Genomic DNA, 24730 nt, shown 5'->3' with positions numbered 1-24730 from the left:
ACATTTCTCTTAACATAAATAATTTTTATTAATTATTTTTCCTAGTATTGGTAAATATTATTTTTTGTTACTTTATCTTATATCTCACTAATAATTATAGTCAGTGGAAGTAAAATTTCACTGTAAAATCAGTAATCGCGCTAGTTCGTTCGTTTACCGCTATGGTGCGCTCTTTTTCTCGTACTTGAGTTTTAGTCATGAGAATTATATAAAGCTTGCAAAAGGCGATAGATAAAATTAAAAGTATTACTTCGATCTAATTTCTGATACAGTTTCAATAGAGGAACTTCAGATATTAAATCGATTATATAAGTCGGACAAGTAAATGCCCGGCCAATAAACAAAAATGATCCGTTCATTATCTATTTGTTACTCCATATAACGTACATATGACATCCATGAAAGCTCGACAAGATATCTATAATTACTCCATATAACGTATATCTGACATCCATAAGAGCTCCACAAAATATCTATAATTACTCCCTATAACGTACATATGACATCCATGAACGCTTCATTCAATATCTATAATTACTCCATATAACGTACATATGACATCTATGAATACGTCTAATGGATGTCGAATGGAGGTATGAAATGCGGAACTGTGGATGTCTAATAGATGTTTACGGGACGTTTCATGGACATCTAATGAAGGTTTCGAATCTCCGTGGTAGACGTCTAGTGGACATCCATTAGAGGTTTTTGTTCCGTGTGGGTTTGGTAGCTACTTGTGGATATACACTCAGAACACGCAAAAAAACGAGCCACTAAATTTTAGCAAAACTTTTTAACATCTTTTAATAGCAATAAATCAGCAAACAATCACCATATTGACATAAAATAAAGCTCAAATTAAAACTTGAACATTTCTCTTAAAAACTAAAAAAACTAAATTTGAGTTATAAAAAATGTTTTACAAAATAACGAATGCTGAAGATGGACTTTGAGAAATAGAAAACAAATTTTTTTTGTAATTGTTGCATTGCTCAGGAGAATCGGTTCTCTGGTACAAAAATGTTTTTAAGCTTATTTATTTCTTAACAAATCCATATTTTAATCAATTTCTACGATCTTTTTTGATAAAGTTATACCGTTTTGAAGAAAATGTTACAAAATGAAACTTTCCTTGTAAAATCTGCAATTCAGAAGCAAATTATCATGGAACTTTTTCAAAAAAAAAAATTAAAGTGTAATTCGACTCAAGATGCTTCATGTAGAGACGGTCAGATTTAAATCTTTCCTCAAAACGAGATATAACTTCATCAGAAAAGATCTAGTAGAAAATTGATTAAAATATGAATTTATTAGGAAATGAATGAGTTTTTAAAAACCCATACATTTTGTATCAGGAAACAAAAATTTTTGTAAAATTTTTGTACCAGTTAAAAAAAATTTGTTTCTCATTTCTCAAAGTCTATCTTCAACGTCCGCCATTTTGTAAAACATTTTTTGTTATTCAAATTTGTGTTTCTTGCTTTTTAAAAGAAATGTTCAAGCTTTAATTTGAGTTTTGTTTCGTCTCAATACGATGATTTATTGCTATTAAAAGATGTTTGTAAAAAATTGTGCTAAAATTTAGTGCTCCATATTTTTTGTGTGTGAATGTAGATACAAAGTTGGGAACGTTACTTCAAAAAAGTAACGCGTTACCGTTACCGTTACTTTTCGTGAAAAGTAACTCGTTACCGTTACTCGTTACTAATTTTGAAAAGTAACTCGTTATCGTTACCGTTACTAAGAAAGTAACGATTCGTTACTTTTCGTTATTTTTTATAATACAACAATTAAATTAATTTATTTTAAAATATAATTATTATTTTATAGTATTTACTGTAATTGATTTTAAAATATAATTATTACTTTTATATATTCGATAATTATAAATTATTCCATCATTGATGTTCTTCATATTCAATTTTTCATGTATTGTAATTTAGAAAATTTAGATTTATGAATACAGAGAAAAACATCATGCATGTATATAATTTTCCAAAATATTTGCAAACTGTTGTAATAGGAATAGATTTTTCAATTACTAAGGAGATACTATCCAGGATTACAGAATTAAAGTAACGATAAAAGTAACTGTTAAATTCGTTACCGTTACTGTAAAAATGTAACGACGTTACCGTTACCGTTACAAACAGAAAAAAGTAATGATTGTTACCGAAAAAAAGTAACGATAACGATAACGACGTTACAAGTAACGCGTTACTTCCCAACTCTGTGTAGATATGTGGAATACTATGTGTATATTTAGTGGATATCTTTGGTAGCTACTTAGTGGATATAGATATGTGAATGATATATATACATCTACTAGTTATCTGTAGAGAATATGGACCTCATATAGACATTAAATATTTATTAGATATTAGATGATTTTTTCTGTGTGGCGTATTTATTTAAATATTTTTTTTATTTCTTATTTTTAATGTTTTATATTTTAATGCTATTCAAATGCTTTATAATTTCTCAAGTATGACCTCTGTATAATTTTGAGTCAGACTAACTCAAGATAATGACTAACAATATTAAAATCAAGATAAAGAAATCCGTGAAGCTGACCATTTTATGCACAATATTTTTTATTTTTCGATATCATTTTGCTGAAAATAAATAAAAAATTGATTGGAAACCGAAAATTTATATATTGTTGTATCTTAATATGTATATTGAAGTTTAATCAAATCTTTTTATGTCTTTCTCTTGATTCAATTGTTATTTGACTTTATGCTTCTTATATCTTTATTTTATAGTTATTTTTAATATCATATTTATATAAGAAAGGTTTATATTAAATTGTCTTAAATTTTTTTCAGAAATGAACTCTTTATATTACTCTACAATAGAATTTATGTTATTTCTTTACAATGTACATATAATTTTTGTCTATGTAAAAATGTTTCTATTTTCTAAATTCTTTTTAGATTTGAGACAATTTAAAAATGAATCTTTCCTAAGTTTATAAATTTCTTAATTAAATAATTTTTTAAATCAAAATATATATAATATTAAATTTTTATATTAATATAGGTTATCAAAACTTCTTTGGCATATTTATCGATGTTGCGTACTCTATTATGAAGAATTATAAAAAAGTGCATATACACGTATAATATAGAAAATAAATTTGTATACTGCGAATAGAAATATATGTACTTAGAAAGTATTCATACTTTATGCGTATTACAATGGATATATTGATTTTCTTATTTATCAATTTATCACATATAAACACAGAAGTTATAATAAAGTAAAATTAAAAATAATTTTTCATACACGTAAAAATGAATGAAAAATGCTAAAAAATTTTGTTTTCTTTTTTTTGATATATTGTTCTCGAAAAAAAATGAATGCAGACATTTTTAAAATAGAAGATTAATGATATCGTTCTTCTTCTTTAAATTTATTTGATTCTTAATATCGTATACTATGAAAATCCAAATTTGAACTCATAGATATGAATTCGTTCATAAATCTAAATTCGTAAATATGAATTTTCAATAACTTTCATAACATGAATTTAAAAAATATAATTTTTGTTTAAAAAACAATAATTGATGATTGATTGTAGTTGTTTTTTTCACATAACTTATAACTATCCAATAAATATATCCTATCTCCTGATTTTTTATGAACCTTTGTTGTATAGTATAAATAAGAAACATATTTTTTATAAATGTTCTATTTCATTATAACGATTGAAACATTCTTTTACAACCGATAAAACCGACATTCTTTGAATGGATATCATCGAGATAAAATGTATAAAGAAATGTTTGGCAGTAGAAAGTATCAAGAAATCTTTTATACACAAATTTTATGACTTTTTAATATAATTTACAATAATGCACTCAAATATGTAAAAAATTTTAAAAATATTCGAAATATTTTTTCTTCTATTTAAAAAAATTTTAAATTATTTAATAGCAAAAATAAAAGAGCTTTTAAACTCAAATTATACTAAATAACAATTCACACTTATGCATGTTTATTCGTGTTTTTATCAGTTTAATTTTTGGACAACGCAAAGAATTCCAGATTTTAAATTAATTGTTTAAAAATAAACAAATAAGTATTCGAATGAGCGAAATTTGTTGTGTTTTTTACATCTATTTGAAATGTTAAATTTAGATATGTAATTTCTATATAAATATTCTGTATAAATAAAATCTTGAGTTTTATAAATTGAGTTGTTTAAATTTTATCACGTTGTAACGTGCGGTTTTTCGCGTACCGCGGAATCTCTGAGAGAAAAATATGTTTGCAGTTATCATAATTTAACTATAAAACATAGTTATTTTTGGCGGCAACTACATTTATATAGTTATTTTAACAGTGTGATTTATAGTAAATCCAATAATATATTATTGTTATTGTGAAATTAATATTTTCATGCAACTATACGTATGGTTGGTACACACATAACTGTCATTTTTACATGGTAAGTGGTACTATAAATATGATGCTAACAACTAAAATGAAAGTAAAAGGAACTATATACTATAGTAATAAATTGTACTTATATTAATAGTAAAATTTATTATAAAATTATATTTTATATATATATATATACAGGGTGGGCCATTTTAATCTATGCACCCAAATTTCTTTGTACCTAAGACAGATACGGAAAAATGATTCAGACAAAAGTTGTTTGGTTTCGAGGGGGCCATAAGATGGTATCATTGGTTTGACCTTGAAGAGTTATTTGAAGGTCACATGAAGGTCACCTTCAATTTCTTAAATGGAACCTACTATTTGTCATTGCATATTCTTGTAGCTTATCTCGAGAGCTTTCCAAAACACTATAATTAAGTACTTTTTTGTTAAGTACTTTTTGAGTTATGAGGCTTGAAATAATTTCTTAATTTTACATAAACCGTAAAATATCTTGTAAAATATTCATTTTTCGATTATCTTACCTTAATACTTTTACGTACAAAATAATGAGAGGAATCAACTGGTGTAAAGAAAACACATAGTTGTTTTGAAGAAAAAATATGTAATTTGCAATTAACAATTCCATATTTTTTCTTAAAAACAACTATGTGTTTTCTTTACACCAATTGATTCCTCTCATTATTTTGTACATAAAAGTATTAAGGTAAGATAATCGAAAAATGAATATTTTACAAGATATTTTACGGTTTATGTAAAATTAAGAAATTATTTCAAGCCTCATAACTCAAAAAGTACTTAACAAAAAAGTACTTAATTATAGTGTTTTGGAAAGCTCTCGAGATAAGCTATAAGAATATGCAATGACAAATAGTAGGTTCCATTTAAGAAATTGAAGGTGACCTTCATGTGACCTTCAAATAACTCTTCAAGGTCAAACCAATGATACCATCTTATGGCCCCCTCGAAACCAAACAACTTTTGTCTGAATCATTTTTCCGTATCTGTCTTAGGTACAAAGAAATTTGGGTGCATAGATTAAAATGGCCCACCCTGTATATATATATATATATATATAAAATATAATTTTATAATAAATTTTACTATTAATATAAGTACAATTTAATACAATACTATTAATATATATACAGGGCGATCCTGAAAAACGTTATGTCTTTAAAATGACGTATTTCTGACACCATTCTAAGACAATTTTTCCTTTACCAAAATTTGATTTGAAGCGTAGTTTTTTAATTATGAGCAAAAATAGTTAGTAAATCACGCGTCGGGTACAGAAGGCAGGCAGGAGCGGCGCGGCGTGCCGCGAGCGCGGGCGCAGCTGACCGCCCGACGGGTGATTATCACCGCATGAGTCGCTAACTATTTTATCTTATAACATAAAATTATGCTTTAAATAAAATTTTGGTAAAGAAGAAAATGTCTTAGAATTACGTCAGAAATACGTGTTCCTTAATAACGTTATTTTAATAATGAAAAGTTGTTCCGGATCGCCGGCCGTCCGACGTTGCAATCAGCTGATTGCTACACGCGATGTGTGTATGGCGGAGTGTGTGCGTAAGAGAGAGAGAGAAAGAGAGAGAGAGAGGGAGGGTAGGAGGGACAGACATTCATACACACGCACGCACTTTTTTCTCGCTCTCTTTCTCTCTTTTACGCAACACTCATACACTCTCTCATTCAGTCTCTCACTCACACTCTCTCGGTCACTCACTCACTCACTCACCTGCTTACTCACTTGCTCACTCACCTTGTAGCAGCGTAGCGAATCTTCATGCTATGTATTGTTGTTATCTGCTGCACGGTTATGATTGCTAGAGATGCGCGACACATCGAAATTTTTTCGATTATTAATCTCACACTCGATTGACACAATACAGATTACACGATAACGAGTTTACTGTTTATTCACTCACTATTGATTTATCGATACCAAAAATTATTATTTATTAAATAATTATTAAAAATAATAAATAATAATTATTTATTATAATTAGAAATAGTTATTATTTATAATAAATAATTAATTTTTTAAGTATGTCATTATACGTTTCATGTTTTCTACCGCATTCGCAATGCGAAGGTTTTAGCCGATCGTTCGTCTTATCTCGCGTCAATCACGCGCCACGCGCAAGTCGTTTGTTAGATGTCGCGTGTCGCGTTTCTGGCAACATAACTCTTGTGGTCGCGCAGTCTCCGCGGTCCGTCGCTTCGCGTCGAGTCATGTGTTGTTTGCATTCGCGTTTCTTTGAAAGTAATTTTTGGTATCGATAAATCAATAGTGAGTGAATAAACAGTAAACTCGTTATCGTGTAATCTGTATTGTGTCAATCGAGTGTGAGATTAATAATCGAAAAAATTTCGATGTGTCGCGCATCTCTAGCAATCATAACCGTGCAGCAGATAACAACAATACATAGCATGAAGATTCGCTACGCTGCTACAAGGTGAGTGAGCAAGTGAGTAAGCAGGTGAGTGAGTGAGTGAGTGACCGAGAGAGTGTGAGTGAGAGACTGAATGAGAGAGTGTATGAGTGTTGCGTAAAAGAGAGAAAGAGAGCGAGAAAAAAGTGCGTGCGTGTGTATGAATGTCTGTCCCTCCTACCCTCCCTCTCTCTCTCTCTCTTTCTCTCTCTCTCTTACGCACACACTCCGCCATACACACATCGCGTGTAGCAATCAGCTGATTGCAACGTCGGACGGCCGGCGATCCGGAACAACTTTTCATTATTAAAATAACGTTATTTTAAGGAACACGTATTTCTGACGTAATTCTAAGACATTTTCTTCTTTACCAAAATTTTATTTAAAGCATAATTTTATGTTATAAGATAAAATAGTTAGCGACTCATGCGGTGATAATCACCCGTCGGGCGGTCAGCTGCGCCCGCGCTCGCGGCACGCCGCGCCGCTCCTGCCTGCCTTCTGTACCCGACGCGTGATTTACTAACTATTTTTGCTCATAATTCAAAAACTACGCTTCAAATCAAATTTTGGTAAAGGAAAAATTGTCTTAGAATGGTGTCAGGAATACGTCATTTTAAAGACATAATGTTTTTCAGGATCGCCCTGTATATATATATATATATGTATATATATATATAGAATAGTAAAATTATTAATAGTAAAATTGTACTTATATTAATAGTAAAATATTATATTTTTTATATATAATTAAAAGTTAACAATGTATGTGGTTCTCATAACTTTATAGTTTATAAGGAACGTTCAATTATAAAAAAAGTTTCCGGTACTATATTTTATTAAGAAGAATTTAATTATATAATATATATTATATAAACTGATAAACAATGATGCTAGGAAGAGCGCTCTGTGCACCACATGTATGTGACTCTCTAATGTACGTGTGAGCAACGTCCTCTTTCTGGCATTACTACTCATAAGAGGAAAAAAAATATACTTTATACTTCGTCTTAGTACCAGTCCTTTATACACATTTCATGAAAAATTGAATTCGAGTTAGTCATTGTTGGTGTCGCCGCGTAGCGGCAAACGAAGAAACACGTGTCACATATCTCTTTTTAATTTCAATGATATTTATAGTATAAATTTGCAGTTAAAAATATAGTTAAATGAACTGTTAATATAGTCACAGAAATGTTTATATATATGATTATTTTTTTTACCTTTTATAGTTATATAGTTTACCTTTTATATAGTAAACAGATTGGAAAATAATAAATAGTAAAACAAATGTCAAGAATATAGTTACATTTATCATAATTGTGATTGTGTAGATTATAAAAAATAGTTATTTAATTTACCATATGTTACTTGATATTTTACTATATTAATATTTCACATTATCATAATTTATAGTAAAATTTTTACCTTGATTGGCAGAACTATTCGTATAAAGTTGTTTTTACGAACATTATAGTAACAATAACTATAAAAATGATAATTGCAACTATAATTATTTAACTATGCAATTATAGTTGTAAATACCAAACACTTTTCTCTCAGTGCTCTATCGGATCTCATGCTTTGTGAATTACACTTCGGCAAAGATGAAATCTCTCTGACAATGAGACTCTGATGGACTGTTACGTTTAATATACTTTCGATTGTCGGGACCAATTTGATCCATTTTGTAACGCTTTTTCGCGCTCAACCTTGTTCAATTTCCGGAGAATGAAAGACCCTTGCACGAATATCTCATTACGAAGGTTAGAAAGAATTCAAAAAGAAATTTCAAATATCGTAAAAAAACATCAACAAACTATTTTGAAAGTTAAATTATCAGTTGGTTCTATTAACATGTTCCGTGCTACGTGATCGCATACGCTCCACTATAAACTTTCAAGCCATTGTGAAATTTTCACTATTTAAATGAGAATTTTGAAAAATTTTTTTGTAAAATTGTATATTGATGTCTAAACATCATGTATAGTACAATTATTATACCGTGGGTCGTATACGACCTACGCAGCGTAAAGATATTTTTCGATAATCCTCTTTTCAAAGTTTATAAAAAATAGTAACATTGCAAAATTTGTTATTTTAAAAAGTTTGTTACATAATCAACAAGAAATCGTACCATAAAAGTATTAACATTCTATGATGATTATCCTGATAAGCTGCATTTATGCTTACCATGTTTTAATACATCGTAATATGCCTTTATAATTAAAAAAAAATATAATAATAATAATAATAATAATAATAATAACACAGGCCTGTAAAATTTTAGGTTTAGTTAATTATAAAGAGCAGAGTATGAATGAATCTGCTAGATTTTTTGACGCTGAAAACGAATCTGGCCACAGAATTTCTCCAGCACGTCAGGTTTTTGAGTAATTTGTGATTAAATAGTCCAAAAATGGTTATTTCGACAACTTTCATAAATTTATTATGAGAGAACCTAATTTTTTGAAATATTTTTGCCAATGGCATCATATAGTATTAGTCTTAACCTTTCAAATCCATTTTCGATTGCTACCGCATGATTTTTTTTCGTTGATATATACGAATTATAAAACTGGTCATGCATAGTGATCCAATAAATCACTCCAATTCATCCGTATTATCTCTCTGTCTTATCACAATAAAAATTTGAGTAAAAACATAAATTTTGGAACGCCGTATGTCATTTTTTGAAAAATAGCGTATTCAATATGGCGGACATAATAAAAAGGTATAAAATTTAGAAAAATTTATCAAAATGTGTAACAACTGTATTAGATATATTTTTAAAGAACTTTTTTGAACAACTGTGTGAACCTGACATATGTAAACCTTTTTAAATTTCAAGATGGTGGATCTGTCTTATTGATGGCTATGTAAATTTTTTTTAACATAAACTTTCTTATAACCATATTTGTATATCTCAGCAAAAAAAATTACAGCGGCAATTAAAAATGGATTTGAAAAGTGAAGACTAGTATTATATGATGTTATTGGCAGAAATATTTCAAAAACTTAGGTTCTTCCGTAATAAATTCATGAAACTTGCCGAAATTGCCATTTATAGACGATTTAATTATAAATTACTCGAAAAAGTGCTGGAAAAATCCTGCGGCCAGATTTGTTTTCAGCGTCAAAAATCTATCAGATTCATCTACTCTGTTTTATTTAAAATTAATTCTAATACTTTTAAAGAATGTTATGTGAAAACATATTACAAACAAGCATATCATCCGTATGATAAGACTATAAAACTATAATTTATGATGATTCAAATAAAAATAGATTAGATTGTAAGAACAGTGAAAGAAATGAAAGATGAAGTAGCATGCAAGAAAGAAGTTAAGATGCTGATTAAGGAAGTAGTACAAGAAGAATTGGGAAATATTAAACAAGAGTGGATGGAAGATTTTAGAAGAATGATACAAGGAGGCGCTAACGCTCCCCTTGGAAGAACACAAAGAAGCTATAGTGAAGCAGTGAAAGAGAAGAAAAAAGAAAATATTATAATTATTAAACCTAAGATGTAACAGGAAAGTGAAGCTACAAAAAAAATGAGAAGTAGATATCAAGAACATGTCTATGGGAATAACGAAGTTAAGAAAAGGAAGCAAAGGAACAGTCATTCTAGGTTGTGAGACAGAACAGAAGATGGAAAAATTAAAGACTATGGTACAAACCAAGTTAGGTGAGAATTTCAAGGTTACAGTCATCGCAAATAAAACCGAAGATAAAAATTGTCAATATTATTAGTGAAGAGGAAATCAAATTGAATGATGATAATTTAATAGATACAATTAAAAAACAAAATAAATTGACGGCAAATGAAGGATTTTAAATGAGAATTGTGAAGAGTATAATTAAAAAGAAGAAAAATGATGATAGCAAATAGAAAAAGAGAAAAGGAAGAAAGTTCTGTAATAATTGAAACAGATAAAAAAACACATGAATTAATATTGAGGAAAGGAAAACTAAATGTAAGATGGAATAAATGCCCTGTGTTTAATCATATTAATGTTAAAAGATGTTTTAAATGCTGAGGTTATTTTCATATTGCGAAAAATTGTACTCGAGATGAAACATGCCACAAATGTGCCGGGAAGCATAAAGCATTTGAATGCAGGGAAATCAAGAAGAGATGTGTAAACTGTATGTTTAAAATTCAAGCATACAACTTGAAGATAAGTGATGAGCACGATGCGCTTGATCTGGAATGTTCAACATTCAGGAGGGCGATACAGGAGGAGAAGAGGAGAGCCGGCTGAAAGGATGCGAAATAGCAATCACAGAAGAAAGAAGAGTTAATATTATATACAAATGTGCAAAGTCTGCTAGCGCATAAAGATGAGATACACCTCCTCTTCTGTCTCATAACCCAGAATGACTGTTCCCTTGCTTCCTTTTCTTAATTTCATTATTCCCATAGCTATATTCTTGATATTTACTTTTTCTTTTATCATTTTCTTTTATCATTTTTTCTTCATCAGATTATGAAGAGATTGAAATCTGCAATTGTCTGCATTATCTGAAACGAGATTGATTGCTGAAATTGAAAATAGTGAGATGAATATTTCGGGTTATAGTATAATTAGATGCGATGCAGAAAATAAAAATACAAAAGGAGCAATTTTATACTATTTTAAAATACGATGTTAAGTATGAAATATTATTGACGAAAAAAATGATTCGAATTGCTGGTGTGTTGTGATAGAAATAAAAGAAAAATTGTATAAAGGTATGATAATGGTAGTTTATCATTCACCGAGTGCATCACACGGTGATTTTGTTAGATTTTTAGAGGATATAGTAGAGGAATTAACAATAAAGGGAGATTGTATGGTATTGGGTGATTTTAATATAGACTTTATGGTAGACTCGTTCTATACAAAGAAATTGCAAAACCTAATGTTGAATCTAGATATAAAACAGTATGTTAATAAACCAAGGAGAGTCACAAAGGATAGTCAAACAATTATTGATCTACTTTTTGCTAATAATAAAGTGCAAGTACAAGGAATTCATGAACCTAAAATAACAGATTATGCATGGCTAAAAATCGTTTTATATCGTTATTTCGAATAAAATTGAAAGTAAGTATAGAGAATTTAATGCCAGAAACTATAGTAAATTTAGTATAAATGAATTTATTAGTCTAGTGGAAAACAGAATAGGACAAGGTCAAGATTTAGAAGTAAATAGAAGAGCCAAAAAATTTGTTGATAGCATAGTAGAGGCACTGGACATTATAGCACCTAAGAAAAAGTTTAGAATTCCAAAAGTTTGGGAAGGGAAACAATGGTTTTCAGATGATATAAGAGAAACAGCAAATAAAAGGGATGAAGCGTATAATAAGGCAATGTACGACGATATGGAACAGAATTGGTTTCAGTTTAAAATTGAAAGAAATGCAATAGTTAAATTAATCAGGAAAAAGAAGAAGGAATATTATGAAGATATGATAGATAGTAATAAAGAAAACTCTACGAAAATGTGGAAAACCTTGAAAGAATTAATTAGAGGTGAACCAAGGGATACAAAAGATATAGATAATATAGATTTTGAGATAGTAGACGACATTAACAAATGTAATGTAGCTGATAAATTTAACATATATTACGTACAAAGTATTAGTAACATAGTAAAATCTATAAATATTGATAAGTCTAGAGGCACAAATAGAAGAATTATTTATATTATTGAAAATACAGGGTTTTTTTTTTAATATAGAAAATTTTGATATGATTAATGTAGAGAATTTAGAGGAAATTGTTATAAAATTGTCAAAAAAGAAAGGGACTGAAGAAGGAATAACTAGCGATATATTAAAGTCAACGTTTAATGTAATAAAAGAAGAGTTTGTTGAAGTAATAAATAATTCTTTAAGCGAAGGTTGCTGTCCAGAGAGTTGAAAAACATCAACGATAATACCGATTCCAAAAATAGAAAAAGCTAAAGAAGCAAGAATATAGATCTATTAATATGTTACCAATATATGAGAAAGTGTCCCATACAGCACAGAAACTTGCATCAACATTGCTGCAATGTTACAATATTGCTCACTGCAGTGTAATGTTGCAAAAATAATGCAGAGACATTATTTTATAATATTACTTTGACAATGTTGCAGCAACGTTTTAACATAGCGAAAATGTATAACATGTGTTTCTTTACTTGCCGCTACGCGGCGACACCAAATTTAACTAACTCGTATTCGAATTCATCTAAAGTGGATATAAGGTCTACAAAGGACTAATGTAGTAATTATATTTCTTGTCTTGTGTCAGTTTAATTTCTGATAAACTGACTTAGTTTATTTAATATTCTGAATCCTAATGAGGGATTCTAGATCTAGATCTAGATTATTAAACAAATAATTTATTTAATAATCTGGATCCCTCATTGGGTTTTAGAATATTAAACAGATTTTTCTCAATTGAATGGGTAAATAGGAAATGGTTTATTTGCGTATTAAAATATTCTGATGTCGAATGTATGTAAAATAATTGTATGTATATTATTGAGATAAATATTTAAGAAACATCTAATAAAAAACACTAATAGATATTTTTTTAAAGGCATTCTTTTCCTATCTTTCTTAAACAATTTTTTATATTTTCAAAGTTTATTTATTAAATTAAAATTTTTTAAATTAAAATTTTATTAAAACGGTGTCTGCATTTGTAGCAAAACGCGTTTTAATACTACAAATACGTTGCACCGTAACATTGCTACAATCTTACATCGCAATATTCCTAAAAGCGGACATTTTAACGTTGCTGCAATCTCACAACAATGGTGCAGCAACATTTTGCAGTGAATTTGCAACGTTGCAATATTGCTGTGAAAGATTGCTGCAATGTGTATGCAATCTTTGTATGCTGTATGGTGTTAGAATTAGTGATAAAGAAGCAAATTGAAATATATCTGAAATCTAATAGTATTATAACAAAACATTAGTCAGGTTTCAGAAAACAGTATTCGTGTGAAACGGCAATTTAAACTGTTGTTGATGAATGGAAATTAATAGTTAGCGAAGGAAAAAAGGTTGGAGTAATATTTATGGATCTTAAGCGAGCTTTCGAAACAATAGATAGAGAAAGATTAATAGAAAAATTATACCAATATGGAATTAGAGGGATGGTTTTAGAATGGTTAAAATCATATTTAAATGATAGAACGCAGCAGGTTCGTTTCAACGATAAATGGTCTAAATTAATTGCCATTGAATATGAAATGCCGCAGAGGATCTGTACTGAGACCCTTGTTATTTATTGTATATATTAATGATAATTAAAATTTTCCTTGAAAGATGTAGTATAAAAATGTTTGTGGATGATACATTAATATATGTAGCTGGTGAAAGTAGTGAGCAGTTAGAAAAAAGTTACAAAAATGAATATGGCATTTAATATAGTAGAAAAATAGATGAATATAAATAAGTTGAAAATGAATGCAGGAAAGACGAAATATATGATAGTTAGTTAGGAGTGTAAGAAAAGAACTGAAGGGAAATATTGTATTGAAATGCTTGGATGGAACTGAGATAGAGCGAGTAGAGATAATGAAATACCTAGGAATAATTATTGATGATTGATGAAAAGCAACAAGTTGTATTTTTTTTGTTTTTGGCGCGCTTACATGAGGCGCGTGTGTGCGGGCGTTGTGCGAACTGTCGAGCATGTAGCGCGTGCGTAGCGGCGTAACCTCTTGATTACTGCGTATTCTTTCGAGCGAGTTCTTTTGTTTGTTACACAGAATAAAGATATTTATAACAGGATATGGGCCCAGGGATGCGCAATATAAAAGTGTAATAATGGCAGATTTAGTATTACGGTTTAGTATTACGAACGGTTTAGTATTACGGTTTAGTATTACGAATTACACACGGTTTAGTATTACGAAGCTAAATAATACAAACTTCCAAGTATGGAAATGTAAGGTAGAATTGTTACTGATAAAGAAAGACTTGTGGCATACAATCAGTACGGAAAGACCGGTGGTACCGGACGAAAGATGGCTTAAGGCGGATAGGCAAGCACGTTCCACGGTCGGCTTATTAGTCGAGGATGATCAATTAAGGCATATCAGGGATACGAGTAGTGCAAAGGAAGCATGGACAGCGCTGCAAAGTTATCATCAGAAAGCTTCGCTGACAAATCAGGTATTTTTATTTAAGAAGATCTGTAGCATGAAACTCTCAGAGAACGGTGATATGGAAAGCCATTTAAACGCAATGCTCAATTCGGTGGATCAGCTTGCTGCGCTAGGTGAGACGTTAAAAGAAAAAATGATTATAGCTTTGTTATTGTGTAGTCTGCCGGAATCGTATAATACTTTGATAACGGCGTTAGAGACAAGATCGGAAAACGAGTTAACTATAGAACTTGTCAAGGGCAAACTTTTAGACGAGGATAGAAGACGAAAAAATGCGAAAGATCACACAGACGAACGTGACGACAAAGCGCTTAAGGCACAGTTTAAGAAGTCTGCAAAGACTACACAAAAGCAAGATATGAAAGACGTTATATGTTTTTTCTGCCAAAAATTAAGTCACATGAAGAAAGACTGTAGAAAATATAAGAAATGGAAAGCAGAAAAAGAAAAAGAGAAGGTAAATCAAGCAGTCAGCGAAAATAAGGATATACACATCTGTTTCAGCGTCAAGAGCGGCAACTGCAGTAGACGGACGTGGTATATGGATTTTGGAGCCACTAGTCATATGAGCAACGATAAGAACTTCTTCGAGACACTCAATACATGTACAAACGAAAGTATAACATTGGCGAATGGTGATAGCGCAGAAGTACAAAGAATAGGAGATGGTTATCTCACCTGTGAAGACAATAAAGGTAAACAAAATGTAATTATGGTAAAAGAAGTGTTATATGTTCCAACGCTAGAAGAAAATTTATTATCTGTAAGAAAATTAGCGGAAAAGGGCCTTCAAGTAAAGTTTACAGAGGAAATGTGCAATATAATGAAGGATGACATTACTGTAGCTACTGCCGATCTAAGCGGTAATTTATACAGATTGCGGTTTGATCATAAGGTTTTAATGGTAGTAAACAGGCATAGGAAAGATTGCCAACATACATGGCACAGGAAGCTTGGACATAGGGATCCAGAAGCGGTGAAACAGATGAAAACAAAGGATTTGGTTTCAGGCTTAGAAATAACAGATTGCGGTATTAGAAGCGTCTGTGAAACATGTATAAAAGGCAAAATGACAAGGCGGTCATTCCCAAAGAAGTCATACAGTAATACGGAAGAACCATTAGATCTAATACATACGGCTGTTTGCGGACCTATGAAACAGTAACTCCAGGAAAGAAGCGTTACATACTTATTCTCATTGATGACTACAGCAAGTATACCGTAGTATATCTAATGGAACATAAATCGGAAGTAACAGAAAAAATCCAGGAATATATAAATAACATGAAGACTAAATTCAAGAAGTTACCCAAATTATTAGGTCTGATCAAGGCAGAGAGTACGTGAATGCAAGTTTGAAGAACTTTCTTCGGAAGGAAGGCATCGAAATGCAGTACACCGTGGGATATGCTCCAGAACAAAATGGAACAGCGGAAAGAAAAAACAGATATCTCATGGAAATGGCAAGATGCATGCTAATTGACGCAAACTTACCAAACAAATATTGGGGAGAAGCAGTATGCACTGCAAACTATCTACAGAACAGGTTGTATACAAAAGTCACAGGCACAACACCATTTGAAAGATGGTACAAGAAGAAGCCGTCTTTACACATATACAACATATATTCGGTCTAAGGTGTATGCGCACGTTCCAAAGGAATTAAGGAGAAAACTTGATGAAAAAGCAAAGAAATTTATATTTGTCGGTTATGCAGAAAATGCAAAAGGATATCGTTTATTGGATACGAGGGCAGACAGAGTTATAATAAGCAGGGATGTTAACTTTCTTGATGAAGATAATGAATCAAAAGAAATAATTATTCAAAAGAAGCAGGACAAAAGAACACAAAATGATGAAGAAAGCATATTGGATCCATTGAAAGAAAAACTACAGATACAGAAAACAACAGGCAAGAAGAAAAAGAAGCGACAATAGAGGAGAAGAGCAGCAGTCAAGAAGATTAACAGTTACGAAGATCACAAAGGCAAAATAAAGGTATTCCACCATATCGATATTGCAACCTGGCATATTATTCAGGAGGAGAAGGAATGTTTGAACTAGACACATATGAGGAAGCAATATCTTCACCTAACAGCATCCAGTGGATGAACGGCATGAAAGAAGAATATGATTCGCTCATAAATGCTTGTACATGGACATTGGTGGATAAGCCAGTAAACAAGAACGTTATAGGATGCAAATGGGTTTACAAGGAAAAGATAGATGCTCAAGGACATATACAAAGGTACAAAGCAAGGCTGGTTGCGCAAGGCTATACTCAAGAGTATGGTGTGGATTACGGAGAGGTATTCGCACCTGTGGTAAGGCAAACTACGTTTAGAACACTGTTGGCTGTAGCAGGGAAGCAGAATTTGACAGTCCGGCATTACGATGTAAAGAATGCGTTCTTAAATGGAGTTCTAGAGGAAACTATCTTTATGACACACCAAAGGGCTTCGAGGTAAAAGGGAAAGAAAGCATGGTATGTAAATTAAATAAAAACATTTACGGACTTAAACAAGCTGCCAGAGTTTGGAATAAAAAGTTAAATAGTATTTTAATTAAAGAAGGATATAAACAAAGTCAGGTAGATTTGTGTTTGTATACCAAAGATATCAGCGATGATAAAGTCTATATAATTCTATATGTAGATGATATAATAATAGCAAGTAAAATATAAAGCATATATCAAACATGTATAAAAGGTTAAGTAACTATTTTGAGCTTACAGATCTAGGTGACATTAGCTATTATTTAGGTATTGAGGTTAAAATGGATAAAGATGGAATCTATAGTATTAGTCAAACAGGTTATATTGAGAAGCTACTAAAGACGTATCGAATGGAGGAAGCAAAGGAATCCAAAATTCCACTCGATATAGGTTACAGAAAAATGAAGGATGAGTCAAACAAGGTTGAAAAGAAGAAGTACCAAAGTTTAATTGGAGCGCTAATATACGTTGCTACGAATACTAGAATAGATATAGTTGCGAGCGTATCGATACTTAGTAGAAAGATTAATTGTCCTACAGAGTCAGATTGGACAGAAGCAAAAAGAATAATTCGTTATTTAAAAGGTACAAAAGATTTAAAATTAATATTAGGTTCAAAAAAAGAGGAAGAAAAGAATATTTTAGTTGGTTATTCCGATGCTGATTGGGCACAGGATGTAGAAGATAGAAAGTCCAACAGTGGATATTTGTTTAAATTTAACGGAGGTACAATAAGTTGGGCCTGTAGGAAACAGTCGTGCGTGGCACTGTCTTCCACAGAAGCTGAGTATGTCGCTCTCGCAGAGGCATGTCAAGAGGCGGTATGGTTACAAAATTTACTTAAAGATTTTAACGAAGAGCAAGTTCAACCAACTGTAATATTCGAAGATAACCAAAGTTGTATAAAATTAGTAAGTAAGGATAAGTATAGTAAAAGAACGAAACATATTAGCACTAAGTATAACTATGTAAAGGATTTAAGTGACACGGGTATTACGTGTTATAAGTATTGTCCGACGGAAATAATGATTGCGGATATTTTAACTAAGCCACTAGAGTGGATAAGATTAAAAAATTTAAGATAGCAAGGTGGTATGAATGGATAAAAAAAAAATTGTTGTTGAGGAGGAGTGATGAAAAGCAACAAGTTGTATTTTTTTTGTTTTTGGCGCGCTTACATGAGGCGCGTGTGTGCGGGCGTAACCTCTTGATTACTGCGTATTCTTTCGAGCGAATTCTTTTGTTTATTACACAGAATAAAGATATTTATAACAATGATAAACTTCGATTTAAAGATCATTGTGACTATATGTTAAAAAAGATAGGAAAAAAGACGAGTTTTTTAAATAGAATAGGAAATTATATATTGGCATATACTAGATGTATTGTATATAAGGCAATCATAGCACTTCACTTCGAATATTGTGCAACGTTGTTAATGGATATGGAAGAAACACAGCTGGATAAATTGCAAGTAGCGCAAAATCGGGCAATGAGAGTTATATTACAATGTGATAGGTATACTAAAGTAGAACATATGCTGCAAGCGTTGCAATTCATGTCCGTAAGACATAGACTATATTATAACGTATGTTTATTTATTTTTAAGATTGTAAGGAATTTGCTGACAGAGCAGCTAAGAAATAGACTAGAAATAGGAAATGCAAGTGAAAGACAAACGCAACAGGCCGGAGATATTGCAATATAATTTCGCAGAACAAGAAGTGCGTAAAAAAGTATGTTTTTAAAGGAGTGAAATTATATAATGCTTTACCAGCCGAAATGAAACATTATGAAAGGATCGAACTGTTTAAGCGAATGTTAAAGGAATATATTTTATTTAATGTTATTTAATGTAATCTAAGATTGTATATTACAAATAGCTGAGAAAGCTAATAAAGATCAATCAATCAATCAATCAATCTCTCTCTCTATCTTTATCTTTCTCTCTCTCTATATATATATATATCTCTCTATCTCTCTTTCTCTCTCTCTGTCTTGCTCACTTACTGTCTCGTTCGCTCACATTATCTGGCGCATGTCTCGCTCGTTCGACTGTTCATTGTCTCTCTCGTACTCGTTCATCTTACTCATTGAACTCTAATACATACTGGAACGAGCCATTCCTTTGTTTAAGCATGGTGGGGTGCGGCCAAGTTGGAGAAAAGGACACAAATAGTGTATAGATACACTTGTCTCGTTCTAATATGTATTACCGAAGAAGATCGAGATACCTATACGATTTGATTGTCTCTTTCTCCAAGTGACCGCCCTCCACTCCTGATGACTCATTCCAGTATGTATTAGAATTCAGTGGTCTTACTTAAGCAGTACACCTGGAAGAGGAAACTTGAAATGCGAACGACCGGGTATATAAGTCGGCTTGGCCGGCACGTCGGCACCAGATCCCGTCCTATGATCCTAACAAACGCTCCGATCAGATCTCCTGAAACTGAGGTATTTCTCGGACTCGCTTCTTGTCCGGGTCGAGGTATTTCTTGGCGCAGCCAGTGTCTCCGACTTCCTGTTACCTATTCGAGCTGAGGTGTCTCTCGGCTCAACCGGGTCTCCGGTTTTTCCGAGCTGATTTGACACTCAGCTCCGTCGTTTGACAGCACTGTACAGTAATTATAAGTTACGTGTTCCATGTCCGTCGCGCTTACCTGCGAAATACCATTTGCACGCGCTTGTATTCGCCGTTACGCTTCTGTAGAAATACCGCTAGTTATAAAGACCGCTTGTACATAGCACACCACCTAGAAATAAGTTACACATCGCGCTACACATCTACACGATCACATTGCATTGACATACACGTTTGCACACACACACACACATACACGCACGCTTTCACTTGTATACATATAGTGTATATAATCACATTAACAAAAATAAATAAAGACTCATTTTCCGTACGTCCGCATTGTTTGCACAAGCTTAATTCTCTCCTTCTCTCCTTCTCTCGAATCCTCAAACCGACGAGCCGATCCGGAGTGTCGAGAAAGGCGACTGCGTTACATATTATTGCGATAAGCAATATTTACATTGAGTTAATTTTATGCATCTAGGAGATAAAAATTACCTAACAGACTAAAAATCTTACACAAGAAAGCAATAAAAGTAATAAAATTTTCAAAGAAATGATATAAAATCTATCAAATAAATATAATAAGGTTTCATAGATCTCGAAAAAATTTTGTTATGAAAAAGATGATAATGTTACATTCTGTGGACTCCACGATTCTTTTTTTTTATTCAATCTTACACCTCGATTATAAAATCTATAATTTTTAAGAAATAAACTAAGAAAAATCTGACAGACAAGTTGCAATTATTTTGAAATTATAACCAATGGAAAAGAAGAAGATATCAATTCTTATTAATAAATAAATGCGTTAAATAATAGATTGATAGAATCATGAAAACAGTGGTCTCTTAAAAATTAAAATTATTACATCGTTCAACATGAAACCCAAGAAAGATAAAACTATAATCCAGTAAAAAACCATTGCTACTCAGATTCTAACTTCTTAAGTAGGTGCTTTTAGAAAACATAAATAAAAATTAGTATTTTTCCAGATTGTTTCATAGATAAAAAACTAATAAACTAGACAAATGCCTTTCAAGAGAAAGATAAACGTTAACTGAATATTACATATATATATACAGGGTGTCAGGAAAATTTTGGTCCATACGAAGTAAGGAGGTAGATTGGCTCAAATTAAGAAGGAAGGACTTGTACTGTTTTGTGATATTCGCAATAATTAACGAAAAATTAAATAAAGAATAAACATAAAGAAAAGCTCTCGAAGAATCAATTAATATCAATATAAAAGGCAATAGAGAGCATATAAACAAGTAATATTGCAATCAAAATGTAGGAAAGAATATAAAACAAATATAGTTAAAAATACAGTAATTTAATAAAGCAAAAAAAAATACAAAAATAGAAATCGAAATATAACGGACGTTTCTGACTCTTGTTTTGAGCCTTCTTCAGCGCAAAAAAATTAAGCAATATAGAAAGTTACAAAGATAAAAACAGAAAAAAGAATGAATTAAGATCAATAATCTAATTTAGACGAGGTGTCGATAACGCATGAACGCAAAATTAATAGGCGTTTATCCAACCGTTGGCTCTCCAGATTAAAAGAATAACATTATTATTTGGCGGAAATGAAGAGTGCAGAATCAAGATTTGAAAACATTGACAAGTGCCTCCTAAAAATGGCACCATCCGAATTAGTCCGCTAATAAAATATGAAATACAAAAAAAGGAAAACTTACAATAAATTGTTCTGCCAGAATATGATCGTTGGAGAGGCAACGTGATATGTATGACGATCGATTACTGTCGAAAACGCTAATGAGAAATAAACATATACCCTATATACCTAAGTATGACATATACCTAAGTATGACATATCAATACTTAGGCAGACTGTTTATAAAACTATGATAAACAGACGGCAAATTTTCTATGTCCGTTTGCAAATTTAAACCATTTTTCTGTCTTTTAATATGCAGCATTTCAGATATCAGCCTTTTACTATACAGTGACATTTCATCCAAAATCTCAGCATCATCCCAAAGAAAATCATGATTATATTGCAGTCTATGATTAGTAATTACTGAGCGATTAACATAATTTCTATTAATCTGGGATCTATGTTCGGAAATTCTAGTCTTCAACATTCTGGAAGTTTGACCCACATAAGACGCATCGCAATCAGAGCAATCAATCTTGTAGACTACATTGGTTTTACAGTTAATAGGAACCCGGTCTTTATGTACTTTAATGAATTTATTAAGTTTATTTAGACTGAAATAAGATAGTTTGACATTTAAGTCCTTAAAGATGCTTCTGAACCCCTCTGTAATATTAGGTAAAAAAGGAACCGTGAAAAAAAGAAGAACTTTCCATTGTCTCATCCATAACACGAGCACGTTTATTAAACAAGAATTTAAGTCGCCAATTCAAAACGTCAAAAATAAAATTCAACGGGTAGCAATTGTCTAAAAGAATATGTATGATAAATTCAAGATTCTTATTGTGAAACTTTGGATGTGACAAAAGGAAAACTCTATCAACAAGGCCAATAATCGTTCCTCTCTTCTGGCAATCAGGATGCTGAGAATAAAAATTTAGATATCTGCCCGAGAATGTTGATTTATGAAACCAATCAAAAACTAAAACACCGTTTTCCACTAATAAAGTAACATCCAAAAAATTAATTTTTCGGTCAACCTCTAATTCCAATGTAAATTGAAGTCTGTCATGGAAAGAGTTAAAGGTTGAGAGAGTCAAGTCGATGGAATCAAAGGGGACCGTCATTAAAATATCGTCAACATATCTAAAATATAATTGGGGAGTGAATCTTAAAGTATTCAAGGCCTTCTTTTCCAGGTCTTGTAGTACTATGTCAGCAATAATAGGCGATAAAGGAGACCCCATAGGGGTACCAAAGGTCTGTCTATATATAATGTTATTAAAGACAAAAAAAGTAGAGTTTAAAACCAATCTAACCGCGTTCAAAAACTCACACTCAGGCAAACCACAAACGTCACGAATGAAACACCATCTGCTCGAGACGCTAGAGAGAGCCAAATCAATCGGAACGTTCGTGAACAAGGAAACAACATCTAGTGAGATCAATTTTGTGTCATTGTCAATTACGATATTCGACAGTTTATCCACCAAATCGAAACTGTTGTTGATGTGGCTAGGTGCAATGGGAAAACCATTCATCATGTTCTTGTGTAAAAACAATGCGAGAGAATAAAGAGGGCTATTTACAGAAGAAACAATAAGTCTAAATGGGATGCCCGTCTTGTGAATCTTAGGTAAGCCATAAGCTCTAGGCAAAGTGCCGTCAGTAAATAAAAGAGATCTGTAAACAGCATTAGAAATATAGCCCTGATTCTTCCACCTAGACAACAGTACTCTCAACTCAGAAATAAATTTTTTGGTAGGGTCTCTATTAATAATTACATAAGTATTCTCATCTCGGAGCAAACTCTCAACCTTATCCAAATAATCAGATTTATTAAGAGCAACGGTAACATTACCTTTATCCGCTCGTGTGAAGATGAGATCCTTATTCTTATGGAGGAAATTCTTCGTGGTCAAATAAGCACGTGTAAGCCACTCGTTCTGTGAATTTCTTGGGTATGAATATGAAGAAATATTCTTGATGATGGACTTTGAGTGTTCTCTAATGGGAGCTCTCAGTTCTGGGAGAAATTTCAGAAGATTGCACTCAATCTGCTTGATAAATTCCATGGTTAAAAAAGGAATGTTGATATGAGGGAGGCTGAAATTCTCACTCAATTGCAAAAAACATCGGATCTCTGGAGGGATACTAACTTTAGACAGGTTAATAAACCATTTATCCCTCAAAATGTCTAAAATCGAATGTGAATCTGGACGTTTTTACGTGTTGTGCAATAATTATGTGAAACTGGGTATCGTGCATAATATCAGGATAACCGGTCCAGCGTCTTCGTGTACGAGATGAAGAAAGGATTCTGGAAGCATTTTATGAAAATCCTGGAACTAGCGTGCGTCATGTGACACACGAATTTGGTTTTTCGCGATACGCAGTACATCACGCTTTACGTGTAATGGATTACGTCCGTATCATTACCAACATGTGTAACACATTTTATCGAGGGATTTTCAACCACGGATCAATTTTTGTGAAGGTACTGTCATCATCAATTTTTTACATTTACGATACATTCAGCGTACAGTAACGGCATTTTGAACAATTTTCACAAATATTTAAATTGAGAGTGGAATAGGCCTATGGGGGAAACCACTATAAAAAAAGCGCACCATGCTATCTACCGCAAGGTGGTGTGGAAATGATAGCGCATCATTTTCTCGCCACTAAAAGGACGGGTCATTTTTCGGCGCGGTATTGCGATATATCGCACGCCATCATCATGTCTCGGAGAGCGATCCGCCCATCGCTTCGCCGCGCGCCTAGTATAAGATTACAGTGGGACGACTCTCGTCGCCGCGCGCTTCTACTCACGCAGATTGGCTGATATTCTTTATTTAATTTTTCGTTAATTATTGCGAATATCACAAAGCAGTACAAGTCCTTCCTTTTTAATTTGAGCCAATCTACCTCCTTACTTCGTGGGCTAAAATCTCCATGACACCCTGTATATATATATATATATATATATATATATATATATATATATATATATTAGTCTA

General features: G+C 31.8%; 3 protein-coding genes across 6 annotated transcripts in view; 1 reads left to right on the top strand and 2 right to left on the bottom strand.

The window, feature by feature from the left end:
- The window catches only part of LOC145974539 (odorant receptor 13a-like), a 42449-nt gene extending 39356 nt beyond the window's left edge, over positions 1–3093 (top strand). The window contains exon 6 of the mRNA XM_083104442.1: positions 3043–3093. Within this exon, the coding sequence (XP_082960568.1) occupies positions 3043–3093 (51 nt within the window). The remainder of the gene's footprint in view (positions 1–3042) is intronic.
- Positions 1–24730, bottom strand: part of LOC145974535 (putative multidrug resistance-associated protein lethal(2)03659) — a 338604-nt gene that overhangs the window by 302128 nt on the left and 11746 nt on the right. The gene's annotated exons all lie outside the window — the stretch shown is intronic.
- LOC145974199 (uncharacterized) lies at positions 22921–23785 on the bottom strand. Its single transcript, XM_083104014.1, has 2 exons — positions 23047–23785; positions 22921–22976 (listed from the first exon to the last, which is right to left on the bottom strand). Exons 1-2 carry the CDS (start codon positions 23783–23785, stop codon positions 22921–22923), a joined length of 795 nt encoding a protein of 264 aa, XP_082960140.1.

This window comes from Camponotus vicinus, unplaced genomic scaffold, assembly GCF_025532165.1.
Source record: "Camponotus vicinus isolate PSW18456_S1 unplaced genomic scaffold, iyCamVici1.0 SCAF_7, whole genome shotgun sequence".
Taxonomy (NCBI): Eukaryota; Metazoa; Arthropoda; class Insecta; order Hymenoptera; family Formicidae; genus Camponotus; species Camponotus vicinus.
The sequence above is the reverse complement of the archived record's forward strand: the minus strand, read 5'-3'. Positions and strand labels throughout refer to the sequence as shown.

Coding starts and splice junctions, on each gene's coding strand:
- LOC145974199 (XM_083104014.1), bottom strand. CDS start 23,785: ATGGAATTTATCAAGCAGATTGAGTGCAATCTTCTGAAATTTCTCCCA. Junction 22,977..23,046: donor CGTTTGTGGTTTGCCTGAGT/GTGAGTTTTTGA, acceptor CATTATATATAG/ACAGACCTTTGGTACCCCTA.